This window comes from Stegodyphus dumicola, chromosome 1 (assembly GCF_044657685.1).
Source record: "Stegodyphus dumicola isolate Sdum_Otavi_A_Nest chromosome 1, ASM4465768v1".
NCBI lineage: Eukaryota > Metazoa > Arthropoda > Arachnida > Araneae > Eresidae > Stegodyphus > Stegodyphus dumicola.
The window spans coordinates 86,045,809-86,064,834 of NC_140768.1; the positions used below are offsets into that span (position 1 = coordinate 86,045,809).

The 19,026-nt window shown below is 33.2% G+C and overlaps 1 protein-coding gene across 1 annotated transcript; it reads left to right on the top strand.

Moving 5' to 3' along the window:
• The first annotated feature begins 556 nt into the window (after positions 1–556).
• LOC118181610 (toxin CSTX-20-like) lies at positions 557–17,151 on the top strand. The gene is made up of 4 exons (XM_035350772.2): positions 557–715; positions 9,029–9,149; positions 11,688–11,797; positions 16,890–17,151. The coding sequence occupies exons 1-4, from the start codon at positions 659–661 to the stop codon at positions 17,028–17,030; spliced, it is 429 nt and encodes a 142-aa protein (XP_035206663.1). The 5' UTR covers positions 557–658; the 3' UTR covers positions 17,031–17,151.
• Positions 17,152–19,026: the final 1,875 nt, after the last annotated feature.

The window sequence follows — 19,026 nt, forward strand, 5'->3', positions numbered from 1 at the left end:
TCACATCTGATTTTCATACTTCCTTTTGAGTAAATATTTCTAATTCAATATATTGTCTGCAGTGTCACGTCAAATTATCATAAAATAATAAATTTACAAAGATTCTGCTTCCTTCGTTGACACGTTTCCATCTAATATATTCAGAAAATAGAAAGAGTCATTGATTATAAAATCTTGCAGATGGCACAAAAAAAAAACTGTTATTATGAACATCGTTTCCTACATCTTACTTATCAAAGGAGACAAAGACTGGTATTGTCATTTTATTGTCCTAAGTTTCATCTAGAAGAAATATTTACATAAAATTCTTAGTGATTGTTGATTCTAAAGAAATATTTGTTATTCTTTTTATTCTGAATTATGTATGCAGAGATATGGATATAATTCCAAATATGACGTCAGTAATGGCGCAATATTATTGCTGCGAATTTTATTCTATTGTAAGACAAGTTACAGCAATTCGGGACGTAAATTATAAAATCTGCGTTTCTAAAATGAGGCGCTACCTAAACACAACATACACTTTTTGTTTCACGTTCTTTTGCAATCTATTCTAGAAAATTCACGAAATTCATTTTGATTTGTAGCTACTAGACTCGTGTATATAAGGTAAAAAATTCTAAAGCTAATAGAACCATTATTTACAGAGTAGCGAGATATGGCTAACCAAATTGTGCTCGGAATTTTCTTTTTAGTCTTCGTTGTAGTAGGCATGGTAAGAAATTATTCTTTATACATTCTATTTGCACCAATCGTTGCGTTATTGAATAGCAGTAGCAGTTTTATCAGCGTTTGGTTATATTGTAATTGTTCGCAGTTTTGTAATATTGTTATTAGCTCTAAACAATCAGAAAACTCAGATAAATTTTTATTCTTAGTGGTCTAAAACCAGCAGATATTTCAAAAGTTTTTATCTTTGTAACACAAACGCGTTGAGGCTATGGCCTGCGATGAAGAATCAATGAAAACGCAAAATTAATATATGATAAATTAAATCTTAATGTAAAAGACGCTAAAAATATTTAGAAAACAAAATTTCGAGATTTGCCTGATGTAGTTAAATATAATTTACCTCGTATATTAGAGAATTTATTCAGCTATCACAAAGCATAGCCGTAATACTCTGCTTCGAAATAACTAAATAAATACAAGTAAATGTGCACATATTAAAATTTCTAAACAAAACTTGAAACAGAATTCCATCGAGCTGAATTTTATATATCTTATCATATTAAATATTAATTCAATGGTCATTCTGATATCAAATTTGAAATTTTCTTGCTGCTGTACGCAGTTCTGAGTAAGTTAGTAAAGTTAAAAAAATTTACTTCTAAATACTTGAATATCATCAAAATCCAGATTTAATTAAAACCTCTTATCTCATATTATATTATTATATCTTCGAGCTCATATTATTATATTCGAGCTTATTATCTCATATTATTATATCTTCGAGCTCATAATTCTATAAGCTGTTTATTAAAGAAAAATTTCTACATTTAGGAAGACTAAAAACATATATGCGCATTACTTTTGAATATTTTATTGTTGTTGATTAGATATCAGGTGTACAGCCATTGAAAAAACATCATGAATATTCATGAGAGGAATATGATAATGAACTCGACATTAGTAAAAGTTCTTTGAATATTAATAGTGACAAAACAAACTTTGCTCAATTTCTCCTCAACCCCCCCCCCATTTTTTTAAAGTGCCAGATGATGGGAATTCCAATGTCTCTTCTAGCACCGTCCTAAACAGTCGTGGTCTTCTTCTTCTTCTAACACCACCCTCTCGAAAGAACTTCTATTATACTAAGTAGAAAAAATACATAGGAATTTAGCGGCGTCTCCATGGCAGCTAGCGTTAAATGGCGTAGATAATTCTAATGCAGTAGCTTTAAAGATCAATATTTTAGCGTGTTAGTCATTATCACAAGTTATCTTACAAAATATAATCCACCATCTGCCATGTTTATGATGCAACCACTATACTGCCTAGTTCCTCTGTTTTCTATAATTACATCTTGTTTAATTACTACAAATTTAACACTGGTCTCCATGCAACTGCACTACTTTAGGTGCATATTGCTTTATTTTATGTAACTTATTTACTTATTTTTAGCCCAAAGAGCGTTAGCCGGGAAGAGCTACTAATTTCGTCCTGGAATTTTGGGTCGAAAACTTTAAAAGTCTGAATCCCTTTTCAAATTGTTGTCACCAAATATTATCGCGCTGTATTATATTTAAATAAATTAAATAACGAAGAATCTGCATAAATAAATGTATGTTTCTCGCACTATGAAAACACAACGGTAACTAGAGCCATCAAATTTTGAATAACCTACGTCTCCATAAGAATATGGGCATCTGGAAGCCACAATTTGGAATTTTATTATCTATTTCATATTTTGTAATGCGTTTACGAGTTTTCGATTAACAAACTCAACAGTTTCCAAATGAGCAATGGTAACACTGTACGGACCAAAAGAAAAAAAATATTTATCTCTAGCGCGCAAGACTGTGTATCGGAAATTCTCAACATATGCTCTTTTAAAACTTTTTAAATTATTTTGCGATATTGCTGTTGAATTGAATTTTATGGTTTAAGTGCGAATAACATGATATTTAATAAATAAAGGTAACACACAAAAGGTTAAAAAAAGCCCCTTTGGGTGTAATATAAAATCTGAAAACTTTCAGACTTTTTCCCCTTCAATTTTTTTATTATTTTTTTATTTAATTTATTTATGACAATTATTATTATTATTGTTTTACTTATTTATTTTATGCATTCTTGTACTTATTTATTTAAGTGTGTTGCATCTGCTCAACCACCCTTCCGACAATTAATTTTTAGAAATTTGTCACAGTTTTGTTCAACCGTTTACCCTACATTTGACAGTTAATGTATATATGCATTCGGCAAACACTCTTTTATAAATATATGCAATCCAAGCATTGCGTCAAAGAACTTCTAGCAGAACTCCTAGACTTTCTTTGATCTGTTACAGATAATTATATCAGAGGAGCTTTTCGGCCGATATGCTTATGCAAATTTTATCGACTGTTTATTGGCGAGAAAAAAAGAAAGAATATAATCCTCTTTCAAAAGCCTAATCTTTCAAAGATACGTAAACGCAGAGTAATAAAGATTTTTGGTATTATTTTATATACAACTTCATAAATCATACATGCATGGCAGATTTTTTTTCATCTGTTGCATATATGTAACATAAGTATTTGCATATATGGTAAATATATAAAAAAAAAAAAAACAAATGAATAAGTTTTAATCCAATATCCAATTATGAGCTGTAAGCTGCATAACTGGTGGTAATATTGATGAATTAAATAAATAATTATTTAAATACAATACATATTCAACCTGGAGTAAGGAACTAACAAAAACTGCAATAAAGCACTGTGAAAAAAATAGATCAAATAAGCGTATCCAGCATTGTAAAACATCAATTGCATAAATTTAAAAGGAAGACAAAAAATTAAGTATAAAAATCATAAAAGTAGTAAAAACAACTATACAGAGTATAGTTTACTTAATTTTATTGAATAGTTTTTGTTTAATTCTGACTTTTTGTTTTAATTTTTATTCGAGTACTTCCTGTTGTAAAGTTGACCCTCTTTCATGATTTATTTTTGATTTAATTATAATCTCTTGCATGACCCCTTTTTTGGGGATGAGGAGCGCAGAATGTGTTGAATTTTGTACTATTATATACTAATTACTGCTTTTATTATCTATAATTGTTTGACTAACTAGCATAAATTTATTTTTGAAGTTCATTCTTCTCGAAAGAGCTCCAAATATTTGATATTTCGATTGCGGAATACTTCACTTTCAGAAAAATACATGCAGTTCATAATGCTATTAAATGCTAACACAGTCTTATGCTTTATATTGTTGGATCACTGCATTCTAATAGATATATTACTTTTACATGAAGCATTATATACATTTAGTGTATGGAAATTTCCTGTTATGTTTTTACCACCAATCCTCGAATTCCATATCACAGATTATGTTCTTACTGCATTAATATAATATTAACAAGACATAGCGCACAATAAAAATTAAGCTTTATTTAGGAACTTCGCGCACACTGCCCGACAGCCTGCCTGTTTCGCTCTGCTCGCTACTCGTAAGAAACTTCTCCTCTAGGGTTGCCACACTTATCGGAGGGCGCAAGGCGCGCTCCTTATCGCCATCACCACAGAGTTTCCCCCCAGTTCCTTTAATGGCTATTCAAAGGAACGACATAGGTTATGAAATTATCTCAGAGTATCCGAACTGTCGGGTATTTTTACATGATTACAAAATTAGAATATAAAATTAGAAAAGATCAAAATGAAATTCAATATATAACAAGGTATTGACACATATAATAAACATGAAATAACAAGAAATATGTTAAGATATGAATTTTAAAAAAATGTTTTAAATTGTTATGTAAGAAGCAAGTTTCTTAGGGAAGTGAACATATCTTCCCGATCTGGTGACAGTTTGTGTCTTAGAGAGTTCGTTTGCAGATTTATTCTGCTGAACTGTCTTTAAGTCTTTATTTGTTTTTAGTTCAGGCAAATTAGAGTCCGAAAGCAAATAGGCTGGTTTCACACGGTCTATAGACACAGTAGATTTCAGACCGTTAACATCTATTGTGAAAGTTTTGTCCGTTCTAGAAAGGACTTTATGCGGACCTGTGTATGGTTGGCACAGAGGTGGCTTTACTCGATCGACACGTAAGTATACATACGTACACGACTTTAAGGTAGCACTTACGTAACATTTTTCTTGGCAATGTGCAGATGTTGCTATTGGATTCAACTGTTGCATTCTATGCCGAAGATTCGTGATAAATTGTGTGTCATACGGAGATATCTTAGATGACGTTATCATATCACTAGGCAGCTTGAGAGTTGTGCCGTACACCAGTTCAGCACAAGATGACTGTAGATCTTCCTTTACGGCTGTCCGAATACCAAGCATAACAACTGGTAGTGTTTCAGTCCAGTTATTGGTCTCGTGAGCCTTGAGAGAAGATTTTAAATGTCGATGAAATCGTTCAACAATGCCATTGGACATTGGATGATAGGCTGTTGTTGTGATTCTGTTCGTACCCAAAATTCTGCAAAAAGTGCGGATCTCATTTGAGAACCTTGGTCTGTTGTTATGATCGATGGGCAGCCAAAACGAGATATCCAACAGTTGAAGATGGCTCTGCAAATGGTTTCCGTTTTCATATCCGGGATGGGAATGGCTTCAGGCCATCTGGAGAATCTATCTATTAGAGTCAAAAGGTACACGTTGCCTTCTGATGGAGGTAACGGTCCGACGATATCCATATGGATTTCTGAAAAACGTGCATCAGGAAGAGAGAATGTGCCCAGTGGTGCTTTAGTATGCCTAGTAATTTTCGATTTTTGGCAAGATTCACAGGATTTCACCCAATTTTTGATATGACGTTTCATATCGGGCCATACATAACGAGAACAAATAAGCTTCGTAGTAGCTGCAATTCCTGGATGTGACAGATTATGCAGATGATTAAAGATGAGTCTGCGAAAGGAATTCGGAACAAATGGACGAGGAATGTCTGTTGGTATGTCACAAAGAATATTACCATCAGAATATTGGCACGGTTTAAATTCCAGTTTCAAAGATGATGTGTTGTTTTTGAGAAGGTCTTGTACCTCCGGATCATGCCGTTGAGCTTCCGAAAATTTTTTAAAATCCAAAAATGGAGATTTTGTTATGGAATCAATTTCGATTCTTGAAAGAGCGTCAGCAACGACGTTTTTTGAACCTTGCACATGCCTAATATCAGTAGAGTACTGAGAAATAAAATCTAAATGGCGCAATTGTCGAGGTGAACATTTATGAGGGTTCTGTTTAAAAGCGTATATTAACGGTTTTTGATCCGTATAAATTATAAAATTTCTGCCCTCTAACATGTGTCGGAATTTCTTAATTGCAGAATAAATAGAAAATAATTCCCTATCGTACGCGGACCATTTCTGTTGACTTTTACTGAGTTTCATAGAGAAAAATGCTATAGGTTCCCATGTTTGTTGAGACAACTGCATAAGTGTGCCGCCGATTGCGACGTCTGAGGCATCTACCCAGATGCTTAGCTGGGCTCCGGGAATAGGGTGTCTCAAAAGGGTAGCCTGAGCAATGGCATTTTTGGCAGCAATAAAGGCTTGTTCAGCATTCTCGTTCCAATTTAATTGTGGGGATGAATCCTGAACACGAGAACGAGATTTCTTTTTATTAATATAGCCTTCTAACAATTTTATTAAAGGAGAAAGAATATGTGCTGCTTTAGGTATGAAACATCTATAAAAGTTAAACATGCCTAAAAATCGGCGAAGCTGAGTGAGAGTGGTAGGTTGAGGAAAATCTAAAATACATTTGACTTTGTCAGGAAGAGGTTCAATTCCGTTTTCACTAAGGTGAAAACCTAAGAAATCAATAGATGTTTGACCAAAGGTGCATTTTGAAACATTTATGCAAAGTCCATATTCCTGAAGTTTGGAAAATAAAGCTTTCAAATGCCTGCAATGTTCCTCAGAATCTTTAGAGGCTATGAGCAAGTCATCGACAAAAGCGTAAACGCCTTCTAAATCCCGCGTGACTTCATCTATAAAACGTTGAAAAGTCGCAGATGCATTGCATAAGCCGAATTGCATACGGATACTTTCGAATAAACCGAATGGTGTGCATATGGCGGTTTTGTGGATGTCGGCTGGGTTAATTGGTATTTGATGGTATGCCTTAATCAGGTCGACATGACTAAAAATTTTAGTACCGTGCAATGCAGCAGTAAAATCGGCTAAGCATGGAATAGGGTATTTGTCTTTTATTGTTTGAGCGTTCAATGCTCGATAATCTCCTACAGGTCTCCATTCCAGACTTCTCTTTTTTGGAACCATGTGAAGTGGGGATGCATAATTGCTGCTCGAAGGTCTCAAATGCCCCAATTGCATCATAGTTTGAAATTCTTGTTTTGCTATTTTTAAGCGATCTGGAGCTAACCGACGAGGTTTTGCAACCACAGGTGGACCTTTAGTTATGATATAATGAACGGTGTTATGTTTAACAGGTTGGTTAGGATCTGGTAATCTAGTAACTGAAGGAAATTCTTTTAAAATTTTGTGATATGGTGTATCACTAAATACAGTTTTTACTGAATAAATGCTTGCATTTTTCACGCAACCGACGGTTTTAAAATGCGTTTTTAAATCTTTGAGACATTTGTTTCTGAGATCAGGCACCAATTCAAAGAAATGGAGAAAATCTGCTCCAAGAATGGGTGTACTAACATTTGCTATAAGAAAAGTCCATGTAAACTGTCGTCTTAATTTGAAATCCAAAGAAAGTGTTTTTTGACCATAAACATGAATAGTAGAAGAATTAGCAGCGAAAAGTGTTTGTTGGGACGAATTCCGTTTTTGAGAATTATTTGCTGGAAGTAAGGACACGTCAGAGCCGGTATCGACCAAGAATGAAAGGTTTGTTCTACGGTCACGAACGAACAGGCGACGTGAAACTTGAGGCAAAGAATAAGTCGCCTCTATTCTTTGCTGGTTTCGTTTCCCTGCCATGAACAAGGTTTTGTACATTTGTCATCTCTACACTTTTTCCCAAAACGTCTATGATACCAGCAAACAGAATAATCTCTCCTTTTGGAATTGCTTCTTTCCTTATTGCGATCTCCGCGATTTGGCGAGCGACCACGAGAAAGAGAAATGCGATCAATACGTTTGTTTAATTTTTCTATTTGTTTAAATAATTTATCCTCAAGAGACTGATCGACTGTGCGAGAAACGGCACAAGTCCCTGGTGTTGGATTTACTTCTAAAATTCTGTCGGCAATTTCTGCAGCTTTATCTACAGTTAAATTGGAAACCGCTGCCAAAATAGACTGAACAGTCGAAGGCAAACGTTGAAGGAATAATTCTAACATTAAGTTATCAGGAACATTTAAAGATTCTGCTCGACGTTTCATATTTCTAAGCAAATCGGAAGGTTTTCGAGAACCTAATTCTTCTCCAGATAATAATTGGCGAATTTCTTGCTGAGAAGATTCTCCTGAACGATTTATTAACTCAGTTTTAAGCTTTGCATATGGATCAATAGGGTCTGGTTTCATAAGTAAATCCCGTACTAGTGATGCGATATCTGGAGGAAGATGAGAAACTACATAATTATATTTAGTAATGGATTCTGTGATAGGTTTGGGGGTGGCGAGAGCAAAAGTACTTTCACACATAATAAACCATAAAGATGGGTCTGATCGGTTATAAACCGGAATTTGGACGGCATGAACATCAGACACTGTGCAAGGTTTTTAAGCCAAAATAAAAGCAAAAATTTAACTAAAGAAAATTAAATTAAATGATAAGTAGAAAACAGAATTATAAAATGATCTATAATTAGTACTCATCTGTGATTCGGAGGATGAAAACCGATGTAATCCATTACTTCTGGTTTGGAGATCTTGAGTGATGGCTTGTAGTCAAAACCGAAAGTGCTTGAGAACTGTTCATACGATTTAACACAGTCCAGGTTACCATTATGGAAATTTCCTGTTATGTTTTTACCACCAATCCTCGAATTCCATATCACAGATTATGTTCTTACTGCATTAATATAATATTAACAAGACATAGTGCACAATAAAAATTAAGCTTTATTTAGGAACTTCGCGCACACTGCCCGACAGCCTGCCTGTTTCGCTCTGCTCGCTACTCGTAAGAAACGTCTCCTCTAGGGTTGCCACACTTATCGGAGGGCGCAAGGCGCGCTCCTTATCGCCATCACCACAAGTGTAATAACAAACTTCCATGCCTAAAATATGAGAAAAATATCTAGCAATCTTTATTTTCTAATATTCTTTAAAAAAATGACTACCATTTACTTCAAACCAAATTTTTTTTAAGATAACTTGAATGGTCATTTTTCAATACTGCAATTAGTTAATAAAGAAATTCCTTCTGTACCTCTATAGGCAGCAACGGGTCGTTCGAGCAAAACATGCACCTCCCAGGAAGACTGTGATCCATTCTGGGAGTGCTGCGCCAAACGGATTTTCACCAACACGTCTTACTGTGTGAAACGTCGCCTTATGAGTAAGTACAAAACATTTTTTGTCATAAGCGTGTAAAAAATCTTCATTACATTTAAAACCTGTATTAAAATAAAAAGTAATGTGTAAACTTTATAAACGATCAGCATACAATTATTAAAATAAATGCAACATAAATAAAATTGAAAAGGCTTTGGTGATAAAGAATAATAACAACTGAAATAAAATGGAAACTCGGTTTACAAAGTTAATACATTTTTTGAATGCGGCTCGTAATCCGAAATATTCGTAAAACGAAACTATTTTCCCATAGCAAGTGATGTAAAATGGGTTAGTCCATTTCTGGTCTACAGATGATAGATTATTTAAAACTAAAAAGCCCGACGGTCATGCGAAATGACCGCTGTTCTAGATATTATAAATTGTAATTAAAATGATTTGTGGAAAAGTGTCCGCTAATTCAAACTGAATTACCCAGGGCAGGCGGCGAGGACGCCTTTTTGCTTACTGCCCCGCAGGGTTTCCCCCGTCTACTTGCTTAATTTCTTAAAGTAGAGTGCAATGAAGGAAACCACTGGCGGTACATTTCTTAAAAGCCTCCGCTAGCTCAATAAATAAAGGTGATTTAAATAATAAAATGTTAATTCACATGTCAAAAATCTCTTTGTACACAACATTTCTTGTGTAGATCTTTCCACTACTTTTAAGCTCGCCTTGCAGAGGACCATCCATTATTTTTAATTTTACGTCCATCCATTATTTTCAATTTCACGAACTCTTGAACAGGCAACATAAAGTTGATCGTGTCCAAACGTGGTCTCGTTTCTCGAAGGTCACGGTCCAAATGCAGGCTCAGGTAAAAAAATGCCAACGCACTTAAGCGTTTGGCCCTGAGACTTATGGATAGTCATAGGAAAGGCAAGTTTTACAGGAAATTGTCTAAGTCTCAATTGAAACGGCAACCCTGTGCCGTAGCAACTTCACCCCATTGGATAGAACAGTTACGCAGGCAACTAATAAACTATCGACGAGAAACAGACACTTAAGCCACATATAATAAAGATATTTATTTCATTTTATTTGTTTTTTCATCGTTGCCGGTTTTTGCCGGTTGCATATTTCCGAATTCTGTTATATATAGATTTTAAATTTATTTATTAAATGTTAAAGGCACGTGCTCTTGTATTTTTAATTTTTCCGGCTTATCTTTCTCATAACATTCGTCACGCGCTGCACTGCACGGGGAATAAAACAATTTACAGTTACGCAAGCAACCAATAAACTATCGCCGACAAACACTTAAGCAACATATACATAAGAATCATTAAATCTAAGGCCAAAGCAGGTAAACACAGTATACAATATTAAACTTATAAAAGAGACGAAAGTTTGATTCAGTTCTCCTGTACACTTACGAAAACGATGAACGGCAGAAATGGAAAGTGATGAGGAAGAGATATTATAGTTTCAATGAAAAATCGTCATCCATAAAAAACATCAAATATTTGTCTTTCTTCAGGTACCTTTTCTTTATCTTTCCTTTGTCTCTTAGCGCTATTCGACTCACCACATATCAATTTCACTCATTTTATTCAATAAAATTCATTGTTGCTACGTTTTAAAATATTTGCAATGTGAAACATGGCACTGCCACTGAAATTGCTTTACTGTAGCTTACTATTGTTTTAGCAAAACCAAGTCACGGGGATCTCCATTTGTATCGAATAGAATTTGATCTGAAAATAAAAGAATACATTCTTTCAAGGTGTTAAAAATTGTGCTTATTTTCATCATATTTTCTATATGTTTAGTAACACAAACTTCGCATCTCAAAGTATGATGCATTTATTGAATTTAACCATGAAGGTTAGAACAGCCTATTTTAACCTCCATGAATTTAGCTTTATCAGGTCTAGAATGAACTTGCAATGTTACATTGCATTCGTAATACTAATATCACGTCATTTAAAATACACTAATTAAATCATTGTAATACTTATAATACTTATATGATAATGCATATATCCAAGAGTTTTTATTCGTTCTTTACTACGTTCGTTAAAGCAAAATCGTTTACCTGTCGTTGAAAATTACCAAATAATTTTCCCTTTAAATTAGCAACCACATTTAGGAACTTTCACAGCTGGTATCGAAGTGTTTCTCAAGGGATGTCACTGATGGGAAAAGTACTCTTTAAGAGTACACAGATATAAAAAACAGAGGTTGCCATTTAGCTCAATTTTAAATAGACAGATTTCTGTCTTTAATTTTGGTTAAAGAATTAGCTACTCCAAAAATAAATTTTCAACATAAAAAAACAAGCTTTCAACTGAAAGGATTTGCTTAAATAAACGTCCGTAATTAACAAAATATATTATAAAGAAACTCTTCAATCTAGAATTCAAAATTAGGCAATACATAATTAGACTCATTGCCTTCACCTTCTTTACCTTCATCATTATTTCACCTTCTTTTAATACGTTTTAACACTCTTAGTTTAATTAGCTAGACATATAAATATTTTCTCATATACAGAATTTTGTATTTCGAAGTAATGTATGTAAATTATTTTTTGTTTCAGATCAATTTTGTATGGAAAGGGAATACTTCGTGAACGGTGTTTATGACATAACATGTCCCTGTGTATCCACCTTGAAATGCGTAAAAGATTCGTATTTTTCAGATGAAGGGGTAAGTAATTTATGCATGAAAGAAACTATTTTCATTTAAAGGAAAAAGCTTCCTCTTTCATGAACGCAATAAAGTAATAAATATGTTTCAGTGCATATTTGTTATTGTGTAACTCTAAGTGCCTTATTTATTTTTAACCGGTGTTTCTTTCTTTATTGTCTTTGTTTAATGGATTGTTTCACATTTGAATTCAAAGCGTTAAATGTAAGACTCAATTACTAATCAAACTGGGGAATGGAAATTTAATGAAAAAAAAAGCTAATGTTAAGTATTTTTTGTTCGTTGATTTTAAAATAATCAATAAAAAATTTAGCTTTCAAAAACGCATTTCTTTTGAGTACCGTATACCGTATAATGTCCGCGCTCATTTTATGTAAAAATCAATTGACCCGCACGATGTCTGCACCTCAAAAACAAAAGAATTTCTTACTTTAAAATATATTTTTTTAACATCGCGTTTTCTTTAGTCAATAAACATCTTTAAAGAAAGAATATACATTTTCCTTGTCTATGGTTGGTGCCAGGATGGAAAGCAGAGACTTTCCTTGCATTTTGGTGCAGCTTTCAGTCATAACATCGGCGCCAGCAATCCACTCGGCAGACATGATAATAAATGATGGCAGTCCAAACCATGGAGGTAGGAAGTTGGTCCTTTCTTACATCCATGGTCCAAACAGATTTTCACCTCACTGGCTTCCAGGAAATACTGTTTTCTAATGAAATTACTTTCCTCTCCTTCTTCCGTGAGGCATTCGCATATTTCAAGCTTTCTCTTTTTATTCATAGTATCATTTGAAATTCGTGGTAGTTAGCTTTTAAACTGAAACTCGTAGAATATTCGTAGGAAAATGGAAAAAGAGCAGCAGCAAAAGTATATAAGGTGAACGAAAAAAAGTGTGTGCGCAATTGGAGCAAACAGCGTGATCAACAGGCGGCAACAAACAAAACAAGACGTGCGTTTCGTGATTCGAAATGTAAGTTTCCGAACTTCGGAAAAAACGTATTTGCGTATGTTCGTGATATGTGCGCTCAAGGATACGCAGTAACACGGGAAATCTTCCAAATAACAACGCTTGCTGCGGCACGAGAAGTCATTCCTACATCGCAAATCAAAGCGAGTGAAGGCTGGTTGCGGCGAATGATGAATGGATTATCATACAGTACGTCAGAACACATTTTTTTTTTAAATAATGTGTGCAAGATATTAAAAGAACCAACGTTTATTTAATTTGTATAAAGATAAGTGTTAAAATTGCAAGTGTTGGTTAATTTGTGCGTCTATACTGTGCTCCTGTGCGAACTAATACGCGCCGAGTGTTGATAACGTAAACGGGATAATTTATATTATATACGTAAATGGAAGAAAATGAGTTTGTAAATTTTAGGTAGCTGTTAGACAACTTTAAATTTGATACTTTTATTACTCATGCCATTTACTTCCACTTAGAACTTAATTTGGCTGTTTGAAATGAAATTTACACCCAAAATTACTGGCGAGAAAAAACGCCACATTTGAACGACCCGTGTAATGTCCGCACTTGCATTTTAGTGATGTAATTTTAATAAGTGCGTACATTACATGAGCGTATACGGTAATATGAATCTACATATTCGAATTAATCCTATCTGGGTATTTGGATAATTAAAGTTACCTTTTTTCTCCACGCCTTATTGCTCTTTTACTATAATATGATAGTGTTTTTTACCTTCGTTCCGTTTATAGTATTTTATTTAAAATCGAAAATAACTGTGCAATTTGCGTTATGCACCAGCAACTGATCTGCATAATCAAGATTGTATTGATTACAAAAAATTATAAATAAAATTGCCAATTAATTGTTTATTAATATAAAGCTACTTCGAACAGTGAGAAAGAAATAATATAAAAAAATATTAGGAAAAAATAGAAAAGTTATTTAACATATTTTTTGAATGAATAATATTTTTATGTATTTATGCAAGAAAGGCACTATAAAAACGTAAAATATAAGGACACAAGAAAACACAATAAAAAAAATCTGATGTGTACACCACATGGCTTGCTTGTACGGAATATTAAATTATACGCATTTTTTCTTACATTTCATTTAAAATTATTGGATTGTATTAAATCTACTTCGCCGACAGCGCATAAACCACAATAGAATAAACGCATTCTTTAAAATTCACTCTAGTATTTGTTTACCCTAGCGACACTCTGGCGCTAGATTCACTTAACAGTATTATATTTCGTTCATATTATAACTCATAATGCACAAAATTTATATCATTTAAAGAACAGAATTATCTAATCGTTGCCACATGTTCTATTCAAATACTATAATAAAGCTAGAATGATATATAAAAGAAATTAAGCAAACAAAACAAAAAAGAAACAGTTTTTCACAGACGATTGAGTATTTCTCATTAAATTAATTCAGTTCTCACTTCGCGAGAAGGCAAAAATTCAAAATATTTATATTTGTGAAGCTAAGTTTCTCTAGATTGGCAACAAATCCACTAGTCTGCTGTTTCAAATGTAAACAATCAATGGCCGCAGTCAAAAAAAAAAAAAAAAAATCTTAGCGGCACTTAAACAACTTTAAAATTGTTGATAATTCTAAAAATATTGCACACAGATTTACTAAAGGCATAAAAACCTTAACCGGAAGATAAAAACCACATAATTAAATCTTTTTTAAAGCAAAAAATGTACAATTTACAATCATATAAGAGTAAAGAAACTGAGATCACTGAGCCGGGTAACAGAGTGGATATATATATAAATATATTTATATACGCTTGGTGCGGCCGATTGTAACCAAAATACGAGGTGCACATCTACATGTTATAGCAGTCCTATATACAAAATTTCAACGTTCTGAGGCTACTCGTTTTTGAGTTATGCGAGATACGTACGTACATACGTTCGTATAGACGCCACGAAAAATTCTCTTCAGAATTAATTTTAAAGCAGTTTTATAATTTTTTTAGAGGAAACGAGTCTTTTGTTCTGTCCTTACGTACAGATATCACGGAAAAACATCGTTAATTATGCATTCGATAGCGATCAAAATGGATATTTTCGTTGAAATATGCTGCCTGAAACTTTTCGCGATTACAATACTTCCTTTTTACTTCGTACAAGGAATTAAAAATAAAGAAAAAAATGCAGAACTTCCTTAGAATATGTGTTTTTATACACAAGCCACTAGCAAAATGAAGAAGGATAGTTTAATACTCGCTACTAAGTCACTGAAAATTTAAATATGCTAGCATGGCTCAAAGAACTGGGATATTTGATCTCGATATTTTGATGTGAGAAGAGTTGATTGCATTTAAGGACAGTGTTCAAGTACAAACCTAACACAAAACAGGTGGGTACACTAAGTTTTGTAATTTAAGAGTCATCCGAGAGAAATATTCCAAATGAAAATTGCTACTGAACAAGCCTTATTTACTTTTCTCTCTTCTTAGTCAGCAGAAGCAGGCTTCAACGAAGTCATTGATTTACTACGGAAAATAATAAACAGGTTGAATGTTTTTGAACAAGATGATTGAAGAAGTTAACCAGTTTTACGTAATATAAAAAAGGCATATATACATCAATTGCAGTCATCACATTAATTAAAATCGAACTTCTGTGCAATTAGAATTTGTGATTTTGTTTCTGAAATCATATTTATAAAATTAAAAATAATATTACAAAAAATAATAAACATATTATTATAAAAATAATAAAGCATGTAATATTTCACAAAATAATAAAGCATGTAATATTTCACAAAATAATAAAGCATGTAATATTTCACAAAATAATAAAGCATAAATCTAAAATTTTTTTCAAAAAATCACAATCGCACAAAAGTTCGATTTTAATTATTGTGATGACTACCCTTGATGTTTTGAAGCAATTGTTTAATATTTAGCATAAAATTCCTTAACTTAAATCCCGTCATTCAAATATCCAGCCTCTTTCTAATTCTCCATGGTAAATTGTCCATAGTAAAGACTGAGTAAATTTCATAGTAATGACTGAAACTTTCCTCCACTAGGTAAGAAGAGTGGAAAATCGATAATGTTGGTTCATTGACAATTTTTATTTTATGACATTTCTCTTAGATAACTTTAGATTCTAAAAACTTACTAAACCCATGGGTTTTGAATAAGACTTGGGGTTGAACGTCCTCTTTCAATGCAGTCAACTCTTCTTGCATCATAATAACAAGACAAATGTATCGCGCTATTCAGCGATTCTATCAGCCATGCTGGTACATTCAAATTTCTAATGTCTTGCCAGCGAACATTAAAATTTTCTTTCAAATTTTGCAAGTGGTTTATGTATAATAATATCTTCTGAGGAAATACATCCTTTTCATCCAAGTAGTGATTCCACAGCAGTCAACTCATTTTCTTATTTCTGAATTCTTCCGGTTAACAGTGCATCTGCAACTTCAGCTCCAATTAAGAACTTCTATTTTCAAATCCCTTCTTCCTACATTAGATGTATGGACATGTTTCTGCCTTAGTTCTCCTATCCGTGGTCCAAGCTGTACTGACTACAGGTCCACAAATCTTCGACTGTTCCAACAAGATTAGTCGTTTAGAAAAATCACCTTTTAGGCTTCTAACGTTCACTTCATAGCGCTTGTGAATTTCTCTCTTCGTTGTTACTCCCCCAAAAAGCGCATTAATTAAAGATTCAGATCCACTTGCGTGGAACCCTGTGTCTACAGCAGTCTCCTTTAATATGCATGAACGTTGCGATCCTGTGTCGACCCTTGAGAATTTATCTCAGGCTTTTATGGCCCAACTTTCTGTTGCTATTAATTTGGTTCAAGTTTCGGTTCGCCTGGTTCAAGTTTTGGTTATGATTAAGAAGACATGCATGAGCATTAGCACGCAAAAGTATCAATTTAGGAAGCAAGAGACCAATCACAGTTGGGTTTAATTTGAATAATAAAAAGGATGCTGGATAGTAAAGGAAAACACTTCTTCTGAATTATTAATATTAATTGTCATTATTAGATTTTTAGATTATCATCCTACTTGTATTTAATCTTCTGCCATCAATTATAGCATGAAATTTAATAAAAATATTTTTTGTTTTCAGACTTTCATAAAATCTTTTAACCCAAGATGTCGTCCACCAGATTATGTACCACCACCATTGGAAGAGAGAAGTCCTTATTCCGATATCAATGATTCTTCTTATTCGTTAAAGATGAGAAGAAGTACTAGAAGCAAAGCATAATTCTTACCAGCATGGATCAGTCTAATCTTAAACCCTAAAATGGAAATTCTTATACTCAAATATGCATATATGTATCTACCTGTAAAACCTGTAGTATTAATATTAAAGCATTTTTAAACAATTTTTTTCATTCTTTACAAATTCAATACATGAACGATTTCAGGATGCAACCATTGTATTAAAAATTGCATTTTCAGTGTACTCTCGATTAAGGATACGGATAACTGAAAAATACGGAATATCCAGACTATCAATTTTCATGCATATAAGATGTGTTTATTTCTTTAAAAAAATGAGTAATCTTAATTTTTTGCGGGGGGGAGGGTGGTAACGTTTAAATATTTATTGAACTTCATAGCGTATTTTTCGAGCTCTGGTCAACGAAATCAAACAACAGAGTTTCAATAGAAATCACTGTTGTCTCGGGGCTAATGTAATTGTCAGTATTTTCTTCGCTTGCATATGCAGTATCATTCTCTGCCTCTCTTGTTTCTTGGACATTCGAAACGATATCCTCATTCGTCAAGCATTGAAAGCTCTGCTTAGTCGAAACGCCATTTCGTTTTTCTATGTACTAAACAGTAAATCGTTTAGTGAGTTTTTTTTTTTTTTTTTTTTTTTTTTCCCCTTATTACGTGCTAGGCACTACACGGAAAGGGAGGGATGCCCCGTGGAGGTCTTTTTAAGGGAAACTTTCTCGTATCCACGTTACACATGGAGAAAACTACGAAAACGCCCATGCAGCCAGCCCGTTCGCCCGAACTCGAACCCCGGGACGAACTACCAGTGTTCAGCGGCTTTTACCACTCGGCCGCTGGTGGGCAAACCGTTCAAGTTAAAGATTAAATTTAGAAGAGGCTTATAAACACCAATGATGAATTATTGATCATGGGCGTAGCCAGCTTCGTGGGTGGGTGGGGGGCATTTAGACTCCTACGGCTATCCTGTTCTACCTATTACAACATCTTCAAGTATATATATGATCATTACGTGACAAATATATTATGTTAATGACAGTTATCTTAATATAAGTAAGAATTATATTATGAATTTTATTAATGATAAAATTATGTAACATAATTATGGATATATCGCATTTCATTATCATATTTATAATTATTACCTTACAAACATACTAAATGCGTAATTCAATATTTTTGTTTTTAAATTAATTGAAAATTATTATTAAAATATTAACAGAATTTTGAAATTCATCTTTCTTTGGTTTAATAATACAATTATAAAGATAAATAAATATATAAAATCCATATTTCTAATGTATATAATTATCTAATAAAGATATTGAATTGAATACATAAAAGGGTAAATACATCATTTATTTTGGACATGAAATTAAACTGCAAATATATATTTTTTTTAAAGGCAAACTTTTTTTTTTTTTTTGGTCTTTCATTTTGGTTCGGCAATTAAAATATTCCCGAATTACATTTTCAGTGGCTATTAAACTGGCAAATATATCAATAATTTTGTAAATTGCTATTTCTTTGGTATAATGCATGTGCATTAATGCCAAAGAATTTCTTAGCTCTTAGTAGCTCTTAGTAGCTCTTTTCTTAGTAGCTCTATTATAATTGTCTAACTTTTTCAAAGCTCTTGCGGAACGGTCACATTCGCAAGATGTTATTGACAGTATAGATGTTATGTACAAAGCAAAAGCACATCAATATTTGGTAAAAAGATTTTATTTGAAGCTTTTAAAAGCAAAATTGGTGCGTCTGGCAGCTTTACATAAGGAATAGACATTAAAATGCCATCGCCAACGTTTCGTCTCTTCCTTTAGAAACTCCGGAGAGGGTAAATTAGCTTTATGTATCACCTTCAACATATTTACACCAATTTCATTTACACGATCAGCACAAACTGATGGTTGTATGCAAAACAGAGATGATGCCTTCAATCGCGTAACTGGAACTTTAGGGCCCCTACGCAAAAAAAAAAAAAAAAAAAAATTCTTGCCCCCCCCCAAAAAAAAATT